The sequence below is a fragment of the Syzygium oleosum genome, unplaced genomic scaffold (genome assembly GCF_021117445.2).
Source record: "Syzygium oleosum isolate NSW1041296 unplaced genomic scaffold, Sole_v2.1 Sole_v2.22, whole genome shotgun sequence".
In the NCBI taxonomy this organism is placed as follows: Eukaryota; Viridiplantae; Streptophyta; class Magnoliopsida; order Myrtales; family Myrtaceae; genus Syzygium; species Syzygium oleosum.
The window spans coordinates 4518477-4539131 of NW_026607506.1; the positions used below are offsets into that span (position 1 = coordinate 4518477).

The 20655-nt window shown below is 39.4% G+C and overlaps 1 protein-coding gene and 1 pseudogene across 1 annotated transcript; one reads left to right on the forward strand and one right to left on the reverse strand.

Moving 5' to 3' along the window:
• Nucleotides 1–732: 732 nt before the first annotated feature.
• Nucleotides 733–2736, reverse strand: LOC115669957 (wall-associated receptor kinase-like 1). The gene is made up of 2 exons (XM_030591135.2): nt 2176–2736; nt 733–1373 (listed from the first exon to the last, which is right to left on the reverse strand). The coding sequence occupies exons 1-2, from the start codon at nt 2612–2614 to the stop codon at nt 733–735; spliced, it is 1080 nt and encodes a 359-aa protein (XP_030446995.2). The 5' UTR covers nt 2615–2736.
• An 11232-nt stretch (nt 2737–13968) lies between these two features.
• Nucleotides 13969–19670, forward strand: LOC115669958 (wall-associated receptor kinase 2-like; annotated as a pseudogene).
• Nucleotides 19671–20655: the final 985 nt, after the last annotated feature.

Here is a 20655-nt window from a genome sequence, read left to right on the forward strand (position 1 = left end):
GAAAATAAAAAATTGGTTCTACAATAAAGTTACTATCAAGTAAATTCCCTGATTCTTCTTTCTTGATCTCGTGATCCTCTACTGTAGCACCACAGAGTCCAATAATTTTGATTATCACCGTTTATCACATCTATAAGTAATCACATAATGGTTGGAAAACGTAATATTTTCTGAGTTTTGAATGTGTTCGTCTTTCCCACTCTCACTAACATCTAAACGGAAATTAGATTAACTGAACTATAAATAAAGAGTAAGTTAAGTAAATTGAGGTTTTTTTTTCCATCATATCAAATAAGATCATATTATCTTTTCCTAGAAATGGAAATTATATTAAGGTTAAGCACGATATAATTAGCAAGAAAGTAAAGACTGAAAGTGAATGGAGATTTTTACATGCCATAAAAGTGAACTGGGATTAGATTAAGAAAAAAAAAAGATAAATAGGAGTGAAAGTAGATTTTCTTTGGGACATATTATTATTAAATGTAAGGACAAAATAAAAAGAAGAAAAGATAACGGGAAAGAGAGACATTACAATGACAAAATGGCCATATCTCAACCTCATATAAACTTGCACAAATGCTTGCACAACTATAAGTCCAAAGCGAATGGCAAACATAACATATATATAGAATACCACAATCAACCCAAGAAGTCGTCATGGACAATTAATAGACATGTTACTACAGTACTAAAGATTACATGCTGAAACCTGCTGAATCCATTTTTAGATCAGAAAAGACATCTCGACGTCATATGTGGGCTGGCCTCGCCAGTAATTGTAGTCTCAAGGGGGAAGAGTTGTTCTGCATCCACTACGTCTCCGGTCTCTTCATTGTTTTCTTCAATTGCCGAGCTTGGGTTAATATCAGCGAGTTGCCGAGCCACATCGCTCATTGCTGGCCTGTTCGCACCGCTTTGGTCCAAGCACTTCACTGCAATCTCAGCAACCATTCTTATTCTCTCCATTTCATCTTCACCAGAGCCCTCAAAGTTTATGACATCGGAGAGTGTGTTATTCTTCACGGAAGAGATGAAACGATAGATAGTATTGATCGACTCTCCGGACTCGGTAACAAAAAGTTCGTTTCCTACGAGCAACTCCACAGGGACAACTCCTAAGCTGTATACATCACTCTGAGTTGTTAGCATACCGGTGATTAAATATTCCGGATCGATGTAGTCCAACGAGTCTTGCTTTTGAGTGGCTACGATATGTCTATGCTTTGGTGATATGAGTACCGAAGTTCCAACATCAGATACTTTCGCCGGGTACTTCTCATCTAAATAGTTTTGATCCACAAGCATGTTCACCGACTTGATTTTGCCATGAACGATGGGGGGTTTTATGCTGGAGTGCATATAATTGAGTGGGGTTAATTCCAAAAAACAACACCAACTTTAAGTAGAGGGAAAATTTAGGCTTGAACTTTTTTTATTCCATAAAAAGCAACAACTTTAGGTCGAGGGACAATTGTGGCCTAAACTTTTTTTTGTCCCATAAAAAGTATCAACTTTAGGTTGAGTGATAATTCTAGCCCTAAATTTTTTTGTCTTATAAAAAATCACTAACTTTCACCCTAATCCCAAATCTGGCCTCCCGTTGACTTTCTATCTGAAGTCATCCTTATTTGAGGAAAAAGGTTATGGTGGTGAGCTTGACGAATCTCGTCTATGGCGTTTGTCGACGGATGGTGATCTATAGCTTTAGATTATGAAAAAACAACAAAATCTGGTCAAAGAAATTCAATTTGAAGATATTTTTGACTTGCTAGTAAAGTAAAAGAGATGAACAGTTTCATCATTATTCTTTAAGCTGTGGCTCAGAGAATAAGACAATGAATAGTGCTTTAAATCCAGTCAGCAAGCCATGTGGATTTATTGCTAAGGTGGAATAGTCAAGTTGGATAATCAATGATTCTAAGTCAATAGATGTCAAATTTGGGATTTAAGTGAAAGTTAGTGCTTTTTTATAAGACAAAAAAAAATTGGAGCCAGAATTGTCACTCGACCTAAAATTGATGCTTTTTTGTGGAACAAAAAAAGTTCGGGCCAAAATTGTCCCTTGACCTAAATTTAGTACTTTTTTATGGGACAAAAAAAAGTTTGGGTAAGAGTTATCTTTCGACCTAAAGTTGATGTTTTTTTTTTTTTGGAATTAGGCCTAATTGAGTGCAAGAGTAGCTTCAGCGACTATTCTGAAGTGGTCTTCCCATGATTTTAAGATGGTCGACTCATCCTGATGGATGTGTTGGAAGAGGGTGCCATTTGGAATGTATTCATAAACCGGCAATGGTATTCTGGTCTCCAAGCATATGCCTTTGAGCTTCACCACATTTTTGTGGCTTCTTTTCATGAGAAATTTAAGTTTACGCTGGAAATCCCCCTTTTTTTGAGACTTGTGCGCATCTTTAGGCTTCCTGACCACAACTACGTCGTCCCCCTTTATGTTCCCTCTGTGGACGGAACCGAAATCGTCATCCTTGAGCTTATTGCTATCATCATAGTTGTTGGTTGCTTTTCCCAGTTTTGTCTTCGGAAAGATTTGAACTCCCTGTTGTTCCAAGATCTCTCCTCGATTTCGTCTGAAATTTATGTTTCTCACCCTCCGCATGGCTAGTAATTGACTGAACCCAATTCTATCTAATATGTCGTCGCTTCCACCTCGATCTGAGATGTCGTCGCTTCCACCTCGATCTGAGATGTCGTCGCGGCTATCATCTTCACTGGTACTAGAGAAACTAGGGGTGGAGAAATTAAGCACCATCTTGGAAAAATCCAGTCCTTGAATACAAACCGATCGTCTGAGCCTGTATTCCGTAACTATATATCTAGAGATTTGCTTGGACAAGCACTTTCTGTTTAGGGTTAATACCACGAAAAACCCCAAACTGGTACACCTATGATAATTTTACCCCGACCTATTTTTTTGATAAAAAAAAAACCCCAAACTGGTACACCTGTGATAAATTTACCCCAAACTATTTTTTTGACACCCAAAAATCCCAAACTGGTACACTTGCTACAATTTTACTCCGAACTAATTTTTTAATATTATTTTTTATTTTTTTGAATTTTTTTGTTAATTTTTTTATTTTTTCTTTTCTTTTTCCCTTCATCTTCAACCTCTGCTCAGTCGCCAAATCGGCGATTGGCCGCTGGCGAGGCTCGACCTCGCCGTTGCAGGGTGAGGCCGACCTCGCCAGTTGCCGGCGAGATCGAGCCTCGCCAGATCTGGCGAGGGCTTGGCCCCGCCAGCCGCTGGTGAGGCTCGACCTCGCCCAACGCTGGCGAGGTCGGCCTCGCCCTGCAATGGCGAGGTCGAGCCTCGCCAGCGGCTGGCGAGGCCAACCTCGCTGCCTTCCGCCTCTGGTCGGCCGCAGGTCCGGCCGAAGGTTGAAGATGAAGGGAAAAAAAAAAGAAAAGAAAAGAAAAGAAAAATAAAAAATTCAAAAAAATGAAAAATAATATTAAAAAATTAGTTCGAGGTAAAATTGTTACAAATATAAAATTATTACAGAAGTATCAATTTGAGATTTTTCGTGATATTAATCATTCTGTTTATTGGTGTAAGGATAACTTTCGGTTGGTGCGAACGAAACGAGAAGAAAAGTCAGGGTAACTGTGGCTGATGTGCATTGCCGGCTCACTCCATAGTCTTCCCTTGACTCTGAGTAGCTTCGTGGAGAGAGAAGGGGAGAGGAGAGAGAATGAGGGAGATTGGCTTTGGTTGCCTCAAAAGCCACCATATTTCTACGAGGACTAAGTCTCGATCCTCTTACCAAAAAATAAAGAAATAGTGTTGACCCGATTCTGCCGTTGTCCACAGGTTGATTCTTGATGTTTCAATCTTTGTAACGCACTGAATCTTTTAAAAATTCCAACGAATGAGCTATAACGATGATTTCGGCCGAATTATTTAAATTGAATCCTCCCTCGTGATAAAAGAGTGCTTGTGGTAGGAGAGTGATGACCATTTGAAGGTGGATCTTATTTCTGAATTTTTTAACTAGGTCACTTCCATATAATGTGAACTTTTGGTATGGTAGCGAGTTTTTGCGTAACACGCCACAAATTAGGCTAGAAATCCCCCTTCGTTAGAGACTTCTGCACATTTTTAGGTTTTCTTGACCGCGACCACGGTGTCCCGCACTATTGTCCCCTCTATAGATGGGACCTAAACTGCCCTCGCCAAGCTTATGGCTATCATCGTAGTTGTTGGTTACTTTTGCTAGCTCTCACTCCGTACAGAATTTGATGTGAGACACTGCGACGAAATTTATCGTGTGCAAATTGAACGTTTAATCATTTCGTGAATAATTCGAAATTTTAAAACAGAATGATGTTAAAAGTTGTCTAACAATTTATCTTTATCACGGAGTCCTCCTTCGGACAATCATTTTTTATATTGTCTATTGCGCATCTCTATTAGGGGTGATCGGTTTCCGGTCTAAGTAAAATTAGGAGAACCGGATCGGTTGGTCCTAGGGTCGGGAACCGGTCACTTAGGGTTTAGTTTTTTTTTGGTCAAATACTTAGGATTTAATTCAGATTTTATTAATTTTTATTAATGAATTTATATCAATGAAGTTCACTTAGGATTTATTTCACATTTTACTAATTTTTATCAATGAAGTTCACTTGTGATTTAATTCACATTTTACAAATTTTTTTTGAAAAAAATGTCGGTCCAATCCGATTCGGTTCCCCCTTGAAATCGGAAACCGAACCATCCAAATACCGATTCTACTTTTAGGAATCGAGAACCAGATTGACACTTCTTGAAATCGGATCAAATCGATCAACCCGATCCTATCCAATTTGGGCGATTTCCGATCCGTATGATCCGTTTTTCGCGCCTCTAATCGCTATCGAGGACCAATCCAAAGTAACGTGTTTCGCGGCAAAAGTGAAACATAGACAACCACCTTTATATCAACCTTTGAGGGGACCTTCCCCTTTCCAGTTGGCCTGACCCTACACCCAAACATTAACAACATGATCCGCATGTAGATGAGTCCCAATGGATCTCCAACGTTAATTTACGTGGGCTCCATATAAGACCGGATCATCTAACTGCTGACATTCATTGGGATTTTGTGCATTTGGTTCATGGAAGTGTTGCTGGGATACGCACTAAAACCTCCGGGCCCGATGCCTGGTGGCCGACCGCATGATGCTAGTACGGGAAGACTTTGGTGACAATGCCCGAAGACTTACAAGTCGTCTCGAAGTCTTTCGAAGAACACGACAAAATGCGAGAGAAAATGTAAAGAAAAGAGAAACTGTGAGATTCCAAAGAAAATAATTACGATCATCTCCACGTAGAATTATCTTTTTCTTTTGTTACTCCGGGAACTTTTTAGAAATTTTCTAAAAGAAGTTAGCTTTTTACATCTTGAATAACCGCGTTCTAGTGTTTGTAAAAAGTAGGCCCCTTAAATGTATATAAAAAAATATAGTGTATTTTCCATGTAGATTGGACATGTACTCGTAACCATATTTAGGGTCATACAAAGATGTATTAAAATCATCAAAAACTGTAATCTTGCAATAATATCGAAAATTTTATAATGATAATGCGATAGTATCTGATTAAATGAGAGAGACATCCAAAAGTACCTTCGTAATAGTAGTTCCAAACAAAGGAAAAAAAATTGAAAAAGGGATTTAATTGATGGTTATTAAATTGTGCACGTCAGTGCCGATTGTGCCACATAAGACAGTCGATATATCCATGTCAGTGATTTCCGGCTTAAATTGGTAGAATGGGCTGAATTGGTACGAATACGAAAATATTTAGGATTAAATTAATCCAATTGAAAAATTTAGGACTGAATTAATGCAAATGAAATATGTTTAGGACTTTTTTGATATTTTTCCCCCAATGGAATAGGTATATGACTTTTCTGACACTTTTCCCGCAGTAATTAAGATTATTACTAGGTGAAGGCCCTACTTAGGCGGTGAATAGAAAAACGTTCGTATTTTAATTTTGATTAAAACAATCTCTTTTTTAAAAAAAAGGATAATTGACTTGTTACCACAATCCAAAAAATCTTGACACAGAGTCCAAAACAAGTTATTAGTTTTTTTTTTAACGGTTCAAAGTATTTGGATTGTTTGACTTAAATAAATGTCACGATTACATGTAATTCGTTTGTTCACATGCATCTACTAAAGTTCCTCAATAGTATAGCTAGCGAGGGCTATTATGAATGCGAGATGTTGTGACAAAATTTATTACATACAAATCAAATGTTTAATTACTCAGTAAATAATTCGATATTGTAAAACAAAAATTTGACCGAAAGTTGCCCTGAATGGTTTCGATCATAGAGTCCTTTCGAGCTGTCATTTTTCATATTAGATGCAATGTCTTTTACGTCCCTTTCTCTTGACCAAACTAGAGTACCACGTGTTACACAACAAAATTTAAACAAAGAAAAGCACCTTGGATTATATATGTGGGGAGACCTTCACCTTTTCGTGCCGGCTTCGGACCCAGTTGGCCCCGCTCCTGGACCCAAGAAAAAAACATAATATCATGCTTTGCACGTGAACGAGCCCAGTCGATCTCCGACGTTGATTTATGCGAGACCCATACAAGACTGACCTCATCTAACGGTTGAAATTTATCGGGATCTTGTGCACCCTGTTCATACAAGTGCGGCTTGGATCCGCACTAAAGCTGCCGGGCCCAATGCCGGTGACCAACAGGGGAGACTTGGCGCATGAAGACTTCAAGTCGTCTCGAAGTCTTTCGGAGACCAAGACAACATGCCAGGAAAAAAAAAAGCATATGGAAAAGACGTCGTGGGGTTCCCTGTGATGCATCCGGAGGATGACCTTTTTCGATGACGAAACGTGCATTATTACGCGAAATGGTCGTCGCTCGACCTTCTCTATAGCCATGGAGGAACAGTAGGAGTGCAGGGCTTCCACAAAGTGCTTCTCAGTTTTTTTATAACCTCGATTTTTTGTGGATGATCTCTCGGTCTAGCAGCAAGATGATCAAGTATAACAATAGCGGCACCTAAAAATAGATGATGATGTTGTTCGCGATGCCGTGGATACATCTTCCTATTCTTGTTTCAATGAGCTCTTGTCACGCAAGATTTTTGTTAATTTAATCAATACTACTGTTATAGGTTTTGAGTTGTTTAAGTCTTGAAAAATAGTGAAAGTTGAATTCATGCAGTATAGATGTATCTCTATACTATAAAAAAGAATTTATGGTTACGTCCAGAGGGAATTATTTCTTTCACTCCGGGAACTATTATTTTCTCTAAAAGAAGTCACTTTTTACATATCAGATTATAGATATAGTGACATTCTAGTGTTAAAATCATATTATAATAAATATGTCGATATTATTTGTTATAAAAATTTTAATATGATTTCTTAGTACATATAGCATTGCAAGACAAAGTAAAATGAGCTTTACGGATTATCACCATTTGGGTAAGAATTACTACTTAGTAGTTTTGGACCTCCCGAGGCACACTGGTGACAAGTTCGAAACTTTCTAGTTGCTTCTCGACCTCAGGAATCCTTAATTCGTTTGTTGTGTATGTTAAACTATGCGGTGTTATAGGATTATCCCGATTATAATCTCACTATGTTGTGGTAAGCTGACGGTGATAGGTCCGCTCGAATTAGCAGCATTTCCAATGGAACATCATATTGCGTGTATGGAAATCTTACCGTAATGCTTAGAGGAAGTCATCAACATTGGACGGCCTTTCCTCCCATTTTATTTGACAGATAAAACGGCAAAATGTGTATTACGTGCATTGGAGACGTCACATGAGAGAGACAATTGAAAGCTGCCCTCGCTCGGTTTGGTCTGGGCGACAGCCATTGTCTATAGCCATGGAGGACCAGTAGGACTACAGCACGAATGTTGGTCAGTCCTCTTAGATTTACCATAACTTTAGTACGGCACTGAGTGCCATAACTTTTTTTCGCTCACTTAAATGCCACAAATTTAAAAAATCAATCACTTAAGTGCCATCTACGATTTACCTTGCCGGAAAATCCGACGTAGATGCCGGTTGTCCGACGTGGCACCACCAACGCCAGCATGAACAATTTTTGTACAAATTTAAAAAATTGATCACTTAAATACCATCAACAATTTGCCTAGTCGAAAAATCCAATCACTTAAGTGCCATATAAGTGACTGCATATATTGATGATTTGAAAGAGAGGAGTTATAATCCTCAAATCAAGAATGGATGAGATGTAAAATTTTCTTTACACCACCGGCGGTGTATAATCTAATTTTTCCAAAAAGAAATTCTGAACTATGCTTGCTAGATGACGCAGCATGTAATTGCTGGATAACTAAATGAAGGTAAACTTTGTGTCGGGCCTCATGCTTTCGACAATTGATCGACCACAAGAGTGTATGATGCCGCATTATTTTGTGAACTAATTTGTGATAAATATATTGTCGATATTTTTCTCATAGTTTAAATATTTGACGGTAAGTTTAGCATGGTCTCATATTCCGTCACTTTTCTTGCTAATTAGTTTTTTTTTCTTTGGTCGGAACTGCTAATTAGTTATCTAGTAGGAAAATAAGCATGTGTCGGCAACATATAAAATTGTCTGTATGGAGTAAATTTTGCAGTTGTGGTGTTATTATTAGACCCCTCATATTTTAACAATCTAGTCGAAAACACAGGTAAATGTTGCGCGTGTAGGAATTTCAGATCTAACAATGAAAAGCAGGAATACTCGTTCCATAGCAACTAGGGAAGACGGACTTGACAAGTCGTCGTTTGAACGTTTCAACAAATGACAAAGACTTTACAAGCAAGTCTTCTTCCCGCTTTGCCGTGCCGTAGAATATTCATTACGAAAAATGACATTTTGCAGAAGAATTGACGAAGTAGTTCTTGCCAGTTTTTGTTTGTTATGTAGACATGAGATTTGTCCGCAGAACTTCTTATCCATTGAGGATTAGAAGGAAGGTTGACCCAGGAAAGTTTCTTAGTCTTCTCAAATATCAGCTGATATTTATCAAAAAAATTTGATATAATTAGTAAGAATTAGGACAAAATAGTATACTGATTTATTAGCACTTTCTAGAAACATCAGAATCGACCTTCTGTTGGTCTTTCCATTTTCAATGCAACGATATAATATCGATGTTTATTGTGATGAAGTTGTAAAATAGGCTTCCGATTCTATAACATTAAATTCTTTTGACAAAGTAGTGCGTCTAAGCATAAAGCACTAATATAAACATTAAGGAAACTGGTAATATGGTGATTATAGAATAATATAATATCGATATTAGGTAAACTTCTTTATAAAGAAAGAGTTATGTGCATTTAGGATATGAAGCAATGTTATATTATATTTAACCAAAGGTAATTATAATAGATATCTACTTGTTTCCTAATTTTACAATACAACATGCTTTTTATTCTTTACAAAAGATCAGATACCATGAAAATAGTATATATTAGAATTTTAAATCAAGGTCAATTTCAATATATTTCAAGAAAAATACCGCTCATTCTAACATTTGAGATCTCAGGCTTGCAATCTCGATTATTCAATTATACACTCTTCCCATGGAATCACTACCTCCTCATTCAAGAGCCAAACTCCAACTACCATGACATCCAGTTCCAGGCAAAAGCTCTCTAAATGTGGGGACTAAAGAGCCAAATCCATATTGCATATCCTATTTACACTATTATCCTTGAGGATAGTGCTAGCATATTTTAGACGTTCTTGATTTCTCATCTTTTTTTTCTCAGTGGTTCTCATAATTTGTTTTTTTTTAATAATCTACGGACACGACCATAATTAGTAGGCTATGGAGGAGAACCGGCACATTAACCCACCGCCATGATCACTTGCTTAAAGTTGAGTTCCCTAAGGCAAGAATTGAATGCACAATCATCGATTTTTTAACCGAAAGCATGGGAATGCCCTTATCATCGAGTCAATCTCAAGATAGGTTCTTGAAATGTTACAATACAAGATCCGTAGACCGTATAATATCCCTCAGTATTTGACAATCTAGGTCGCAAATACAGGTAATGTTGGGTGCGTAGGAATTTCAGATCCAATAGTGTCAAGTGAGAACACTGGCTCCATAGCGACCTGGGGGGAAGACTTGACAAGTCGTTGTCGTTTGGACATTTCAACAAAAGAAGGCGGATTTCACAAACCTATCTTCGTCCCGCATTCATTAAGAAAAAATGACATTTCGCAAAAGAAGTGATAAAGTAGTCCTTGCCAGTTTTTGTTTGCTACGTAGACATGAGATTTGTCCATTTCCCTACCACTACTCATGGGAAGACGCAGTCCGCCAAAACTTCTTGTCCATTGAGGATTAGAAGGGAGGTTCATCCAGAAAAGTTTCTTAGTCTTCTCAAGTCCTCCCTCGTGACAAAAGAGTGCTTATGGTAGGAGAGTGATGACCATTTGAATCTTATTTCTGAATTTTTTAACTAAGTTACTCCCATAAAATGTGAAATTTTGGTAAGATAGCGAGTTTTTTGCAGAACACGCCACAAATTAGGCTGGAGATCCCCCTTCATTAGAGACTTGTGCACATCTTCAGGTTTTCTTGACCACGACCACGGTGTCCCGCGCTATTGTCGTCTCTATATAGAGACCTAAACAGCCCTGGCCAAGCTTGTGGCTATTATCCTAGTTGTCGGTTGCTTTTGCTAGCTCTAACTCCGTACAGAAACGTTGCGACATAGCACATCATGTGCAAATTAAACGTTTAATCATTTCGTGAATAATTCAAAATTTTAAAGCAGAATGATGCGACTAACGTAAAAGTCGTCTAACCAATTATCTTTATCGTTGAGTCCTCTTTTGGACGGTCATTTTTAACATTGTCTATTGCGCATCTCCATCTAAGACCAATCCAAAGTACGTGTTTCACGACCAAAGTGAAACATAGACATCCACCTTTATATCAACCTTTGAGGACACCTTTACCTTTTCAATTACATTAACAACATGTTCCGCATGTAGATGGCTCCCAGTAGATCTCTAACGTTGATTTACGTGGGCTCCATATAAGACCGGCATCATCTAACTGCTGACATTCAATGGGATTTTGTGCACCCCGGTCATGCATGTGTGGCCGGGATACGCACTAAACTCTCCGGGCCCGATGCCTGGTGGCCGACCGCACGATGTCTAGTACGGCAAGACTTTGGTGACAATGCACGAAGACTTACAAGTCGTCTCGAAGACTTTCGAAGAACACGACAAAATGCGAGAGAAAATGTAAACAAAAGAGAAATTGTGGGATTCCCAAGAAAATAATTACGATCATCTCCACATAGAATTATCTTTTTCTTTTGTTATTCCGGGAACTATTTTTTCTAAAAGAAGTTGCTTTTTACATCTTGAATAACAGAGATAACGGCGTTCTAGTGTTTGTAAAAAGTAGACCCCTTATATGTATATGAACAAATATAGTGTATTTTCCACGTAGATTGGACATGTACTCGTAATCATATTTAGGGTCACATAAAGATGCATCAAAATCATCAAATACCGTAATCTTGACTTAATCTCGAGAATTTTATAATGATAATGCGGTAGTATCTAATTAAATGAGAGAAGCATCCAAAAGTATGTTCGTAATAATAGTTTCAAACAAAGGGAAAAAAATTGAAAAAGGGATTTGGTTGATGGTTATTAAATTGTGCATGTCAGCACCGGTCGTGTCACGTCGGACGGCCGGTCGTCATTCACGTCAGTAATTTCTGACCTAAATTGGCCAAATGAACTGAATTGGTACCAATATGAAAAGGTTTAGGACTAAATTGATCTAATTGAAAAATTTAAGACTGAATTGGTACCAATACAATAGGTTTAGGAATTTTTTTGTATTTTTCCTCCAATGCAATAGGTATATGACTTTTCTGATATTTTTCTTGTGTGAAGGCCCTACTTAGGCGGTGAATAGAATAACGGTCGCATTTTAATTTTGATTAAAATCATCTCCTTTTTCTTTGAAAAAAAAAGGATAATTGACTTGCTATCACAATAAAAAAAATCTTGACACGTAGTCCAAAACAAGTTATTAGCTCTTTTTTTTTTAAAACAGTTCAAAGCATCCGGATTGTTTGACTTAAATAAATGTCACGATTACACGCAATTCGTTTGTTCACATGCATCTGCTAAAGCTCATCAACAGTGTAGCTGGCGAGGGCTATTACGAATGTGAGATGTTGTGACAAAATTTATTGCATAAAAATCAAATGCTTAATCACTCAGTTAATAATTCGAGATTGTAAAACAAAAATTTGACTGAAAGTTATCCCCGAATGGTTTTGATCATAGAGTCCCATCGAGCTGTCATTTTTCATATTAGATGCAAAGTCTTTTTACGCCCCTCTCTCTTGACCAAACTAAAGTAACATGTGTTACGCAACAAAAGTTAAACATAGAAAAGCACCTTGGATTAATATGTGGAGAGACCTCACCTTTTCGTGCTGGCTTCGGACCCAGTGGGCCCCGCCCTGGACCAAAGGAAAAAAATATTAATAACATGCTTCGCACGGTAACTAGCCTAGTTGATCTCCGACGTTAATTTATGTGGGCCCCATATAAAACTGATCTCATCCAACGGTTGAAATTCATCGATATCTTGTGCACGCGGTTCATGCAAGTGCGGCTTGGATCCGCACTAAAACCGCCGGACCCAACGCCCGGTGACCAACAGGGGAACTTGGCACATGAAAACTTCGAGTCGTCTCGAAGTCTTTCGGAGAACAAGACAACAACTTGCCAGAAAAAAAAGAAAAAAGCATACGGAAAAAGACGTCGTGGGGTTCCCCGTGATCCATCCGGAGGATGACCTTTTTCGATGTCGAAAAAGCATACTCGAAATGGTCGTCGCTCGACCATTCTCTATATAGCCATAGAGGAACAGTAGGAGTACAGGGCTTGGGCTTCCACAAAGTGCTTCTCAGTTTTTTTATAACATACACGAATTTTTGTGGATGATCTCTCGGTCTCGCAGCAAGATGATCAAGTATAACAATAGCGGCACCCAAAAATAGATGATGATGCCGTGGGTACGTCTTCCTATTCTTATTTCAATGAGCTCTTGTCACGCAAGATCTTTGTTAATTTAATTATACTACTATTATAGGTATTGAGTTGTTTGAATCTTGGAAAACAGTAAAAGTTGAATTCATGTAGTATAGATGTATGTCGATACTATATAAAATAATTATGGTTATATCCAACTCCGGGAATTATTATTTTCTCTAAAAGAAGTCACTTTTTACATATTCAGATTACAGATAGAGTGACATTCTAATGTTTAAAAAAAGTAGTCCTCTTATATGTATATTGACAAAGAGTGACACTAGCACAACGATGACCGTTACGTTTGAAAAATGACGGTCACGTAGTAGCTGCTAGTTCCACTATAGGAGGAGAGAAATGTTTATGTGACAATCCATCTAAATCTGTTTTGGGCAACAAAAAAATAACTAACAAATCACTAAAAATTATTGTGGAGTCCACTCATTCAAGAATTTGTGGCTCATAATATACTATTATTCTAACAATAGCCCAAATATAGTTATATTGGCAATGGTCAATTGACTTGAAAGGTTAACAAAATTCAAGGCACGCTGAGATCTTGACAAAAATAGTTGTGATTAATAAAAGCAAATGAGTAATGCTGAAAATGTCAAATCTTAGATGGCTTCAGAATTTTAAACTCATACAAATGCAAAATTGCAAAGAAAATTTTTTGTGCAAATCAATTTCTTTTTGGTAGCCATCAAGGTATATGATCTTCGACAAAAAAAAAGTTTGAAGATCACAAATAAATCAATGCTATGCAAGACCAAAAAATCAAAAGAGCTTTCGATCATATTCATTTTACAATTCCTCATAATGGAAGATTTTGAATTGAATCGAAAGATTGACACTAGAGAAATTAATCAAGTTAATCTATGACATGAAATTAGAACAAAAAAAAAACGTTTCATACTTATTGAACAACCAATTATGAAACTCGTGGATTGAAAGAGAGTGACTTTTCTTGTGTTGAATGCAATGAATACTTTGAGAATTGAAAATTTTCTCTATCTTGTGAAACATTCACGCCTCTAGAACGTTTAAATTTTAAGTGAAAATGAAAGCAATATGAACATCAGCCGCCTTTATATTCAGGTAAGTTTCCAGGAAAACCCAGCTCACTCTCTCCAACGGTCGTAATTGATGACTCGGTCATCCAATGTGCTCCCTGGCTTGGCTGCCGCTGAGGCATCGGCATCAGCGAAAGTAGGATTATAAAAACCGGTGAGAGGAGAGCCCAGAGGAAGCACAGATCGGAGAAACACAAAGATGAAAGCGGCTGTGTTGTGTTTTCTTCCAATGGCCTTGGCCTTGACCACTTTTACCGAGAAGGACAACTGCGTCCGGAGGTGCGGCAGCATGAACGTGCCTTTCCCATTCGGGCTCGACGAAAGTTGAGCGCGAAACTCCAAACTTGTCCTCAACTGCACAACGGGGAACTTGTACTACGGCAACATCCCGTTGTCCAACATATCCCTGGAGAATGGGACAATGACCATTAGCCTCCAGAGAGCTTTAGGGCGCGCATGGAATCCATTCTGGAGTAGAAATTCTGCTCCAGAATGCATTCCGGAATAGAAATGCGTTTGTTAAAAAATTTCCGGAATGCATTCTGGAGCAATTTTTGCATTCTGGAATAAAAATGCGTTTGTTAAAAATACTTGATTCCAGAATGCATTCTTGATTCCAGAATGCATTTTTGATTCCAGAATGAGTTTTGGGCAAGAAAAAGAGAAGCTACTTTTTGTAGCTTCTCTCTTCCAGAATGCATTCTCCCTATTTTCTCTCTTTTTCTCACTAATTTTTTTTTTCAGAAAATGCATAAAAATTGAAAAATTCCAGAAAAATTCATAAAAATTTCTAGAAAATAAAAAAAAGTCAGATTTCGGGAAAATAGAAAATTTGGTGAATTTTTTTCAAAAAATATAAAAAAATCAAAAATTTCAAAAGCTTAGAATACCTTTGGGCACCCACTTTGGGTGAAATTTAATTTTTTTGAGGTTCCCAAAAAAATCAAAAAATCAAAAATTTCAAAACTTCACAAAATGACTTAGAATACCTTTGGGCACCCACTTTGAGTGAAATTTAATTTTTTTGAGGTGCCCAAAACAATCAAAAAATCAAAAACTTCAAAACTTCACAAAATGGCTTAGAATACCTTTGGGCACCCACTTTGAGTGAAATTTTTTTTTTTAGGTGCCCAAAAAAATAAAAAAATAAAAACAGATTTCTGTTTCGGAAATCAATTTCTGTTCCAGAAATCAATTTCTGGAGCAGAATTAGTCATATTTTATCAAACAGATTTCTCTTTCCAAAATCAATTTCAGGCAAGAATTCCGGAAATCAATTTTTGGCAAGAATTTGATTTCTGGAGCAGAATGGTTACCATTCGCGTCCTTAGACTGCTATAACGAGAGTGGCGTTCGGCTTTACCACTCTGACCCTCACCGACGGATCAGATTGGGCGAAGACGGGCACTATACATTTTCAGACGCCCGGAACAAGCTCACTGTCTTCGGTTGCGACACCTTGGCTCTTATCACAGACACCCACGAGACTTTCGATAGTGGATGCTTCTCCTATTGCCCCGAGGACGTCAATTTCACGATCGAGAGCGCTTGTTCTGGGGTCGGGTGCTGTCAGACGTCGATCCCCAAGAGCCTCAGGAGCCTCAGAATATCCATGTCCCGAATGACGAATCACACCTCTATTCAGGACTTCTGCTCTTGCGGATCGGCATTCATAGTGGACCAGGAGTCGTTTAATGTCTCCAATTACAAGCTTCCTGTCCCGGATGAAATGAGCAAATACGTTTTCTCAAGCGTTGTCGTGGATTGGGTAGTTGAACGGAATTTGACCTGCGAGGAAGCGTAATCCAACCGATCGAGCTATGCCTGCGGCGCCAATAGTAATTGCTCTGACTTTGAAAACGGGAATGGTTATCGTTGCTTCTGTCGGGCTGGATACACGGGGAATCCCTATGCCTCCCCACTGTACTCACTCCCAGGATGCCAAGGTATTGTTCTATTCTCTTTGCGAGCCAAAAGTTACATGTTTAGATTGGGCCATAATTTCCTCGATCCAACCTCCTCAAACCAGTTTTTCATTCAGTTGAGTTAGATTCTTCAATACAACCAATATGTAAATTTAAGAAGAAAAGAAAAACACATAAACGTACATTATAGTTTTACGGCTAATTCTGTTTAATATAGACATCAATGAGTGCAAGGATCGACAACAATATCCATGTCACGGAAATTGCAAGAATACACCTGGGAACTACACATGCAACTGCCCATTTGGCATGACTGGTGAAGGCAAAGTCGGTTGCCAAACTTCTAGTCTTGCCATAATTGCTGCAGGTAATTCTAATTCCCTTGTGATAGTCGCTCAATAGTCTAAGCTATTCTTGCTTTATACTACGAGTCCACATGCTATTGATCCGACTTAGGGAAAACTTCAATTTGGTACCCAAAGTGGGGTCATTTTCTCAAAAAGGGGTCCAGAGTGCACAAAGTGTTAAATAAGGGCCTCAACTACCCAATCAGTCTCAAATAGGGGCCCGAAGTGCCCAATTAGTCTCAAGTAAGGGTCTGGGTTCGCTAGCCGGTCAAATGCTCACAGGCCGGCGAGCACATCACTGTTTCGACGATTGGAACGGGGGCAATTTCGTCTTTTACTTTTTTTTTTTCTCTTTTCCTTTTCCTTTTCTTTTTCTTCTTTTTTTTCTCTTTTCCCTCCGCCGGCCACAGCTGGGGTCGGCGGAGGTGGACGGCCTCAGGCGGAGGCCAGCGAGGGTTGGGCGAGGGTTGCCCTCGCCCGCCTAGCCCAGGCGAGGGCAGCCCTCGCCGGCGTTAGGCGACCCTCGCTTGACCCTCGCTGGCGTCAAGCGGCCCTCGCTTGACGCCGGCGAGGGCGGCCTCCGCCGGCCCCGGCTATGGCCACGGAGGGAAAAGAGAAAAAAAAAAGAAGAATAAGAAAAGGAAAAGGAAAAGAGAAAAAAAAAGTAAAAGACGAAATTGCCCATGTTCCGATTCCCGGAATAGTGACGTGCTCGTCGGCCGGTGAGCATTTGACCGGCCAGCGAACCCAGACCTTTACTTGAAACTAATTGGGCACTTCGAGCCCTTATTTGAGACTGATTGGGCATTTCATGCCCTTATTTGCACTTTGTCTACTTTGGATCCTTTTTTGAAAAATGACCCCATTTTGGGTACCAAATTGAAGTTTTCCCTCCGACTTATGTTTAAGTTGTTCTGAAATTGTATCTGACTCTGCATTGCGACTGAGAGATCACTGGTCACCACCACCCACTACGCATGCCTCTGCCAGCCACCGCTAGCTAGTCGCCTTCGGCCATTTCCAGCGTCTCCACCTCCCTGTCGCAACCTCTCTCTCTCTCCCTCTCTCTCCATCTCCGTGTAACCCCATTTCTCAATTCAAGACTGCCGCCCCCCATCGCAGCCTCTCTCTCTCTCTCGCACCATCTCTGCCTAACCCCATTTCAGGTTCAATTTGAGATTGCCGCTCCGGATTGGGGCCTTCAACCTCTTATCTAAAGGTTGAAAGTACGAATCATGAGATCAATCCCGATAAGTGACCACTGTACGGAGAGAGAGAGAGAGAGAGAGAGAGAGAGAGAGAGAGAGAGAGAGAGAGAGAGAGAGAGAGAGAGAGAGAGAGAGAGAGAGAGAGAGAGGGTTTGTGGGGCTGCGACGACCACGGTGGTCCTCATCTTGGCTGCATCGTCGCTTCAACGATTATTTGATGGCCAACGGCTAAGGTGCTGGTGGGGGGCTACGGCTCCCAATTGTGTGGCAGCGAGCGAGAGGAAAAGTTGCGATTGGGAGTTTGATTGATGTGGGCAAGCGTGCACGCGTATGTGATTTTTCGGAAGATGTGAGTGTATGTCGGAAAAGTTGGGGCATTTTTGTTGTGTAGCTTAATCCGGATCCTCCATTTGGTGACTGACTTGTCAAGTGTCTATGTGGCTACATTTAAGATCAACGTTTATGGTCCAAGTTCAATATTTGTCAAAGTAAATCAATTGTTTGGGAGAAACTAATGCGTCCATTCCTCAATTTTTTTGTGGCAGCCGTTGCAGCGACAATGTTAGGCTTCATAATTGTGAGTGGCCTAGTCTTGTTCATACGCAAGTGGATAGCCAAATGGATAGCTAGAGAGAGACACTTTAGGCAAAATGGAGGAGAGATCTTAAAGCACCATAGAGTGAAAATCTTCACCGAGGCAGAGCTGGCTAAAGCCACTAACAACTACAATGCTAGCAACAAGCTCGGTGAGGGTGGTTTTGCTTCAGTTTACAGAGGAAAAATCGACGGCGACGTTTTAGTTGCGGTCAAGAAGCCTAGAGATCTCCCTATTAAGAAGCCGAAAGACATGAACAATGACGGGTCTCTTAGCACTCCCAATGAATTTCGGCACGAAATCAGCATTATTTCACAGGTGAATCACAAGAACTTGGTCAAGCTTCTAGGAATATGTTTGGAGACAAAAGTGCCATTGTTGGTCTATGAATTCATACCGAATGGGACTCTCTATCACCACATTCATGACAAGAGATCGACGGTCTTGCGATTGTGGAAGAATTGCCTCAGGATTGCCTCGGAAACCGCCTTGGCCCTTGAGTACTTACATTCCTTGGCCGACCTGCCAATCATTCACAGAGATGTCAAGACCTTGAATATACTTTTGTATGAGAAGTACTCCGTGAAAGTATCTGATTTCGGAGCCTCGGTGTTGATTTCGCCCGAGCAAACTCACATAGCCTAAATAGTACAAGGCACCATAGGTTACCTTGACCCTGAGTATCTTAGCACTGGTGAATTAACCATGAAGAGCGATGTTTACAGTTTTGGGGTCGTCCTTGTGGAGCTCCTCACCGGAGAGACTCCGATTCGACGAACAAAATCTGGGGAAACTATCAACATTGTCCAATCTTTCATCTCTGCCGTGGAGAACCAAACACTCCTCTGTATAATAAATATCGAGGCGTCCAATGAAGGTGAAATGCGGCAGATCAAGGCGGTTGGTTTGCTCGCTAGAAAGTGTTTAAACTATAATGGTGTGAATAGGCCAACAATGAGGGAAGTGGCCAAGAAACTTGCTAGGATCAACAAGCACTTGTCGCTCGATCAATGCAACGATGAAGAGACTCAAAGTTTACTCGACGAGACGAGATCTGATTCTCTGTGGACTTCAATCAGTGAAATAAACAAATTGGGCTCGACCTACCAGTCTGCACTTGACATCGAAGCAGTCACTACTAGTTCCAGCGTCTGATTCGTGGTTTTTAGTGCGTGGCTATATACAAGAAACAAGTCCAATGGTCGTGTGCTTTATCCTGATATTTTGATTAAGAGGTTCTGTTTCTCTTACAGTTGATTAATTACCGGTTTGGAAGTCCTATAAGAGGATGATTCTATTTAAATTAAGTACGCGGAATTATACATGATTGTACTCACTTGTGTTCTAGCTATAGTTTGCAAAGCTCTGACGAATACCCAATCTATCTAATAAATGAATAATCATGGAAAGATCGCTGCGTTGAATATCTATTCGAATAATTCTGTTGGGAATTACTTTTTCGAAATGCAGTTTCGGTTCCTTTCCCAAATAAAGCACGTAGGCAATTTCCTACTTTTTGGCATTGCTTCGCACTTTTTTTTTTGTTACTGCAGCAAGAAGTGCCGCTTCATAGAAAAGCAAGACCTGCAAGAGTGCATGAATGACAAACTCTACTCCAAGAAATAAGATATCCCGGTTTCGAGAATTTCCATCCTGACCAAGTGCACGATAACATGGAAACTTTTATAAGTAGTTTGGTTTCGTGACCCAGCCATGAGGAAGAACACCAGAGCTTTTAAGAATTGTACGATATATGTGTAAGAAAATAGTAGTGCACTGAATGAAATGCCATTGATGGTGATAAGCTCATAGGAGTTTTGTTTCGTATTTGGTAACGTTGTTCGTTGAAGCATTCTCGGGAAGCGACAAAGCTTCTGGAATTTTTTTCAACCTTTTCATTTTCGAGGGGAAAAGATCCATGAGATAGAAATGTCACTCCCCTAATCTGTCCGTAATATTTCATTCCCCATCAAATCTTCATATCTAGATATAGGGCAAAAGTTTCTACAGTAAATAGAGACCCAGCTTGGGCTTCGTAGCTAGCAGAATAGTAAAATCAACTATCCCTCTCTTTGATTTGTTGTCCATGGGGGTCACGATCTCTAGCGAGTCGCTCGTAAGGGAGGGATGGCAATTTAACCTTCCCTAGCAAAGTACCGACATTGCTCCACCCCACCCTTCATTCTAGCCGCTTTAAATATCAACATTAGGGTTTTATACCATTTTTTTTATATATGAAGGGTATTTTTTTAATCATTTTATTGTTTGGATAGTACTCAAACAATCAATTTTTTGTAAATTTTCAAGAATTAGAATAACTATGCAATATTAAATTTAATGAATTTTTTGAATTAAAGTTAAGTTTAACATAAATGTTAGGCTATATAATAGAATGCGAAATCGGAATGCCCCGTT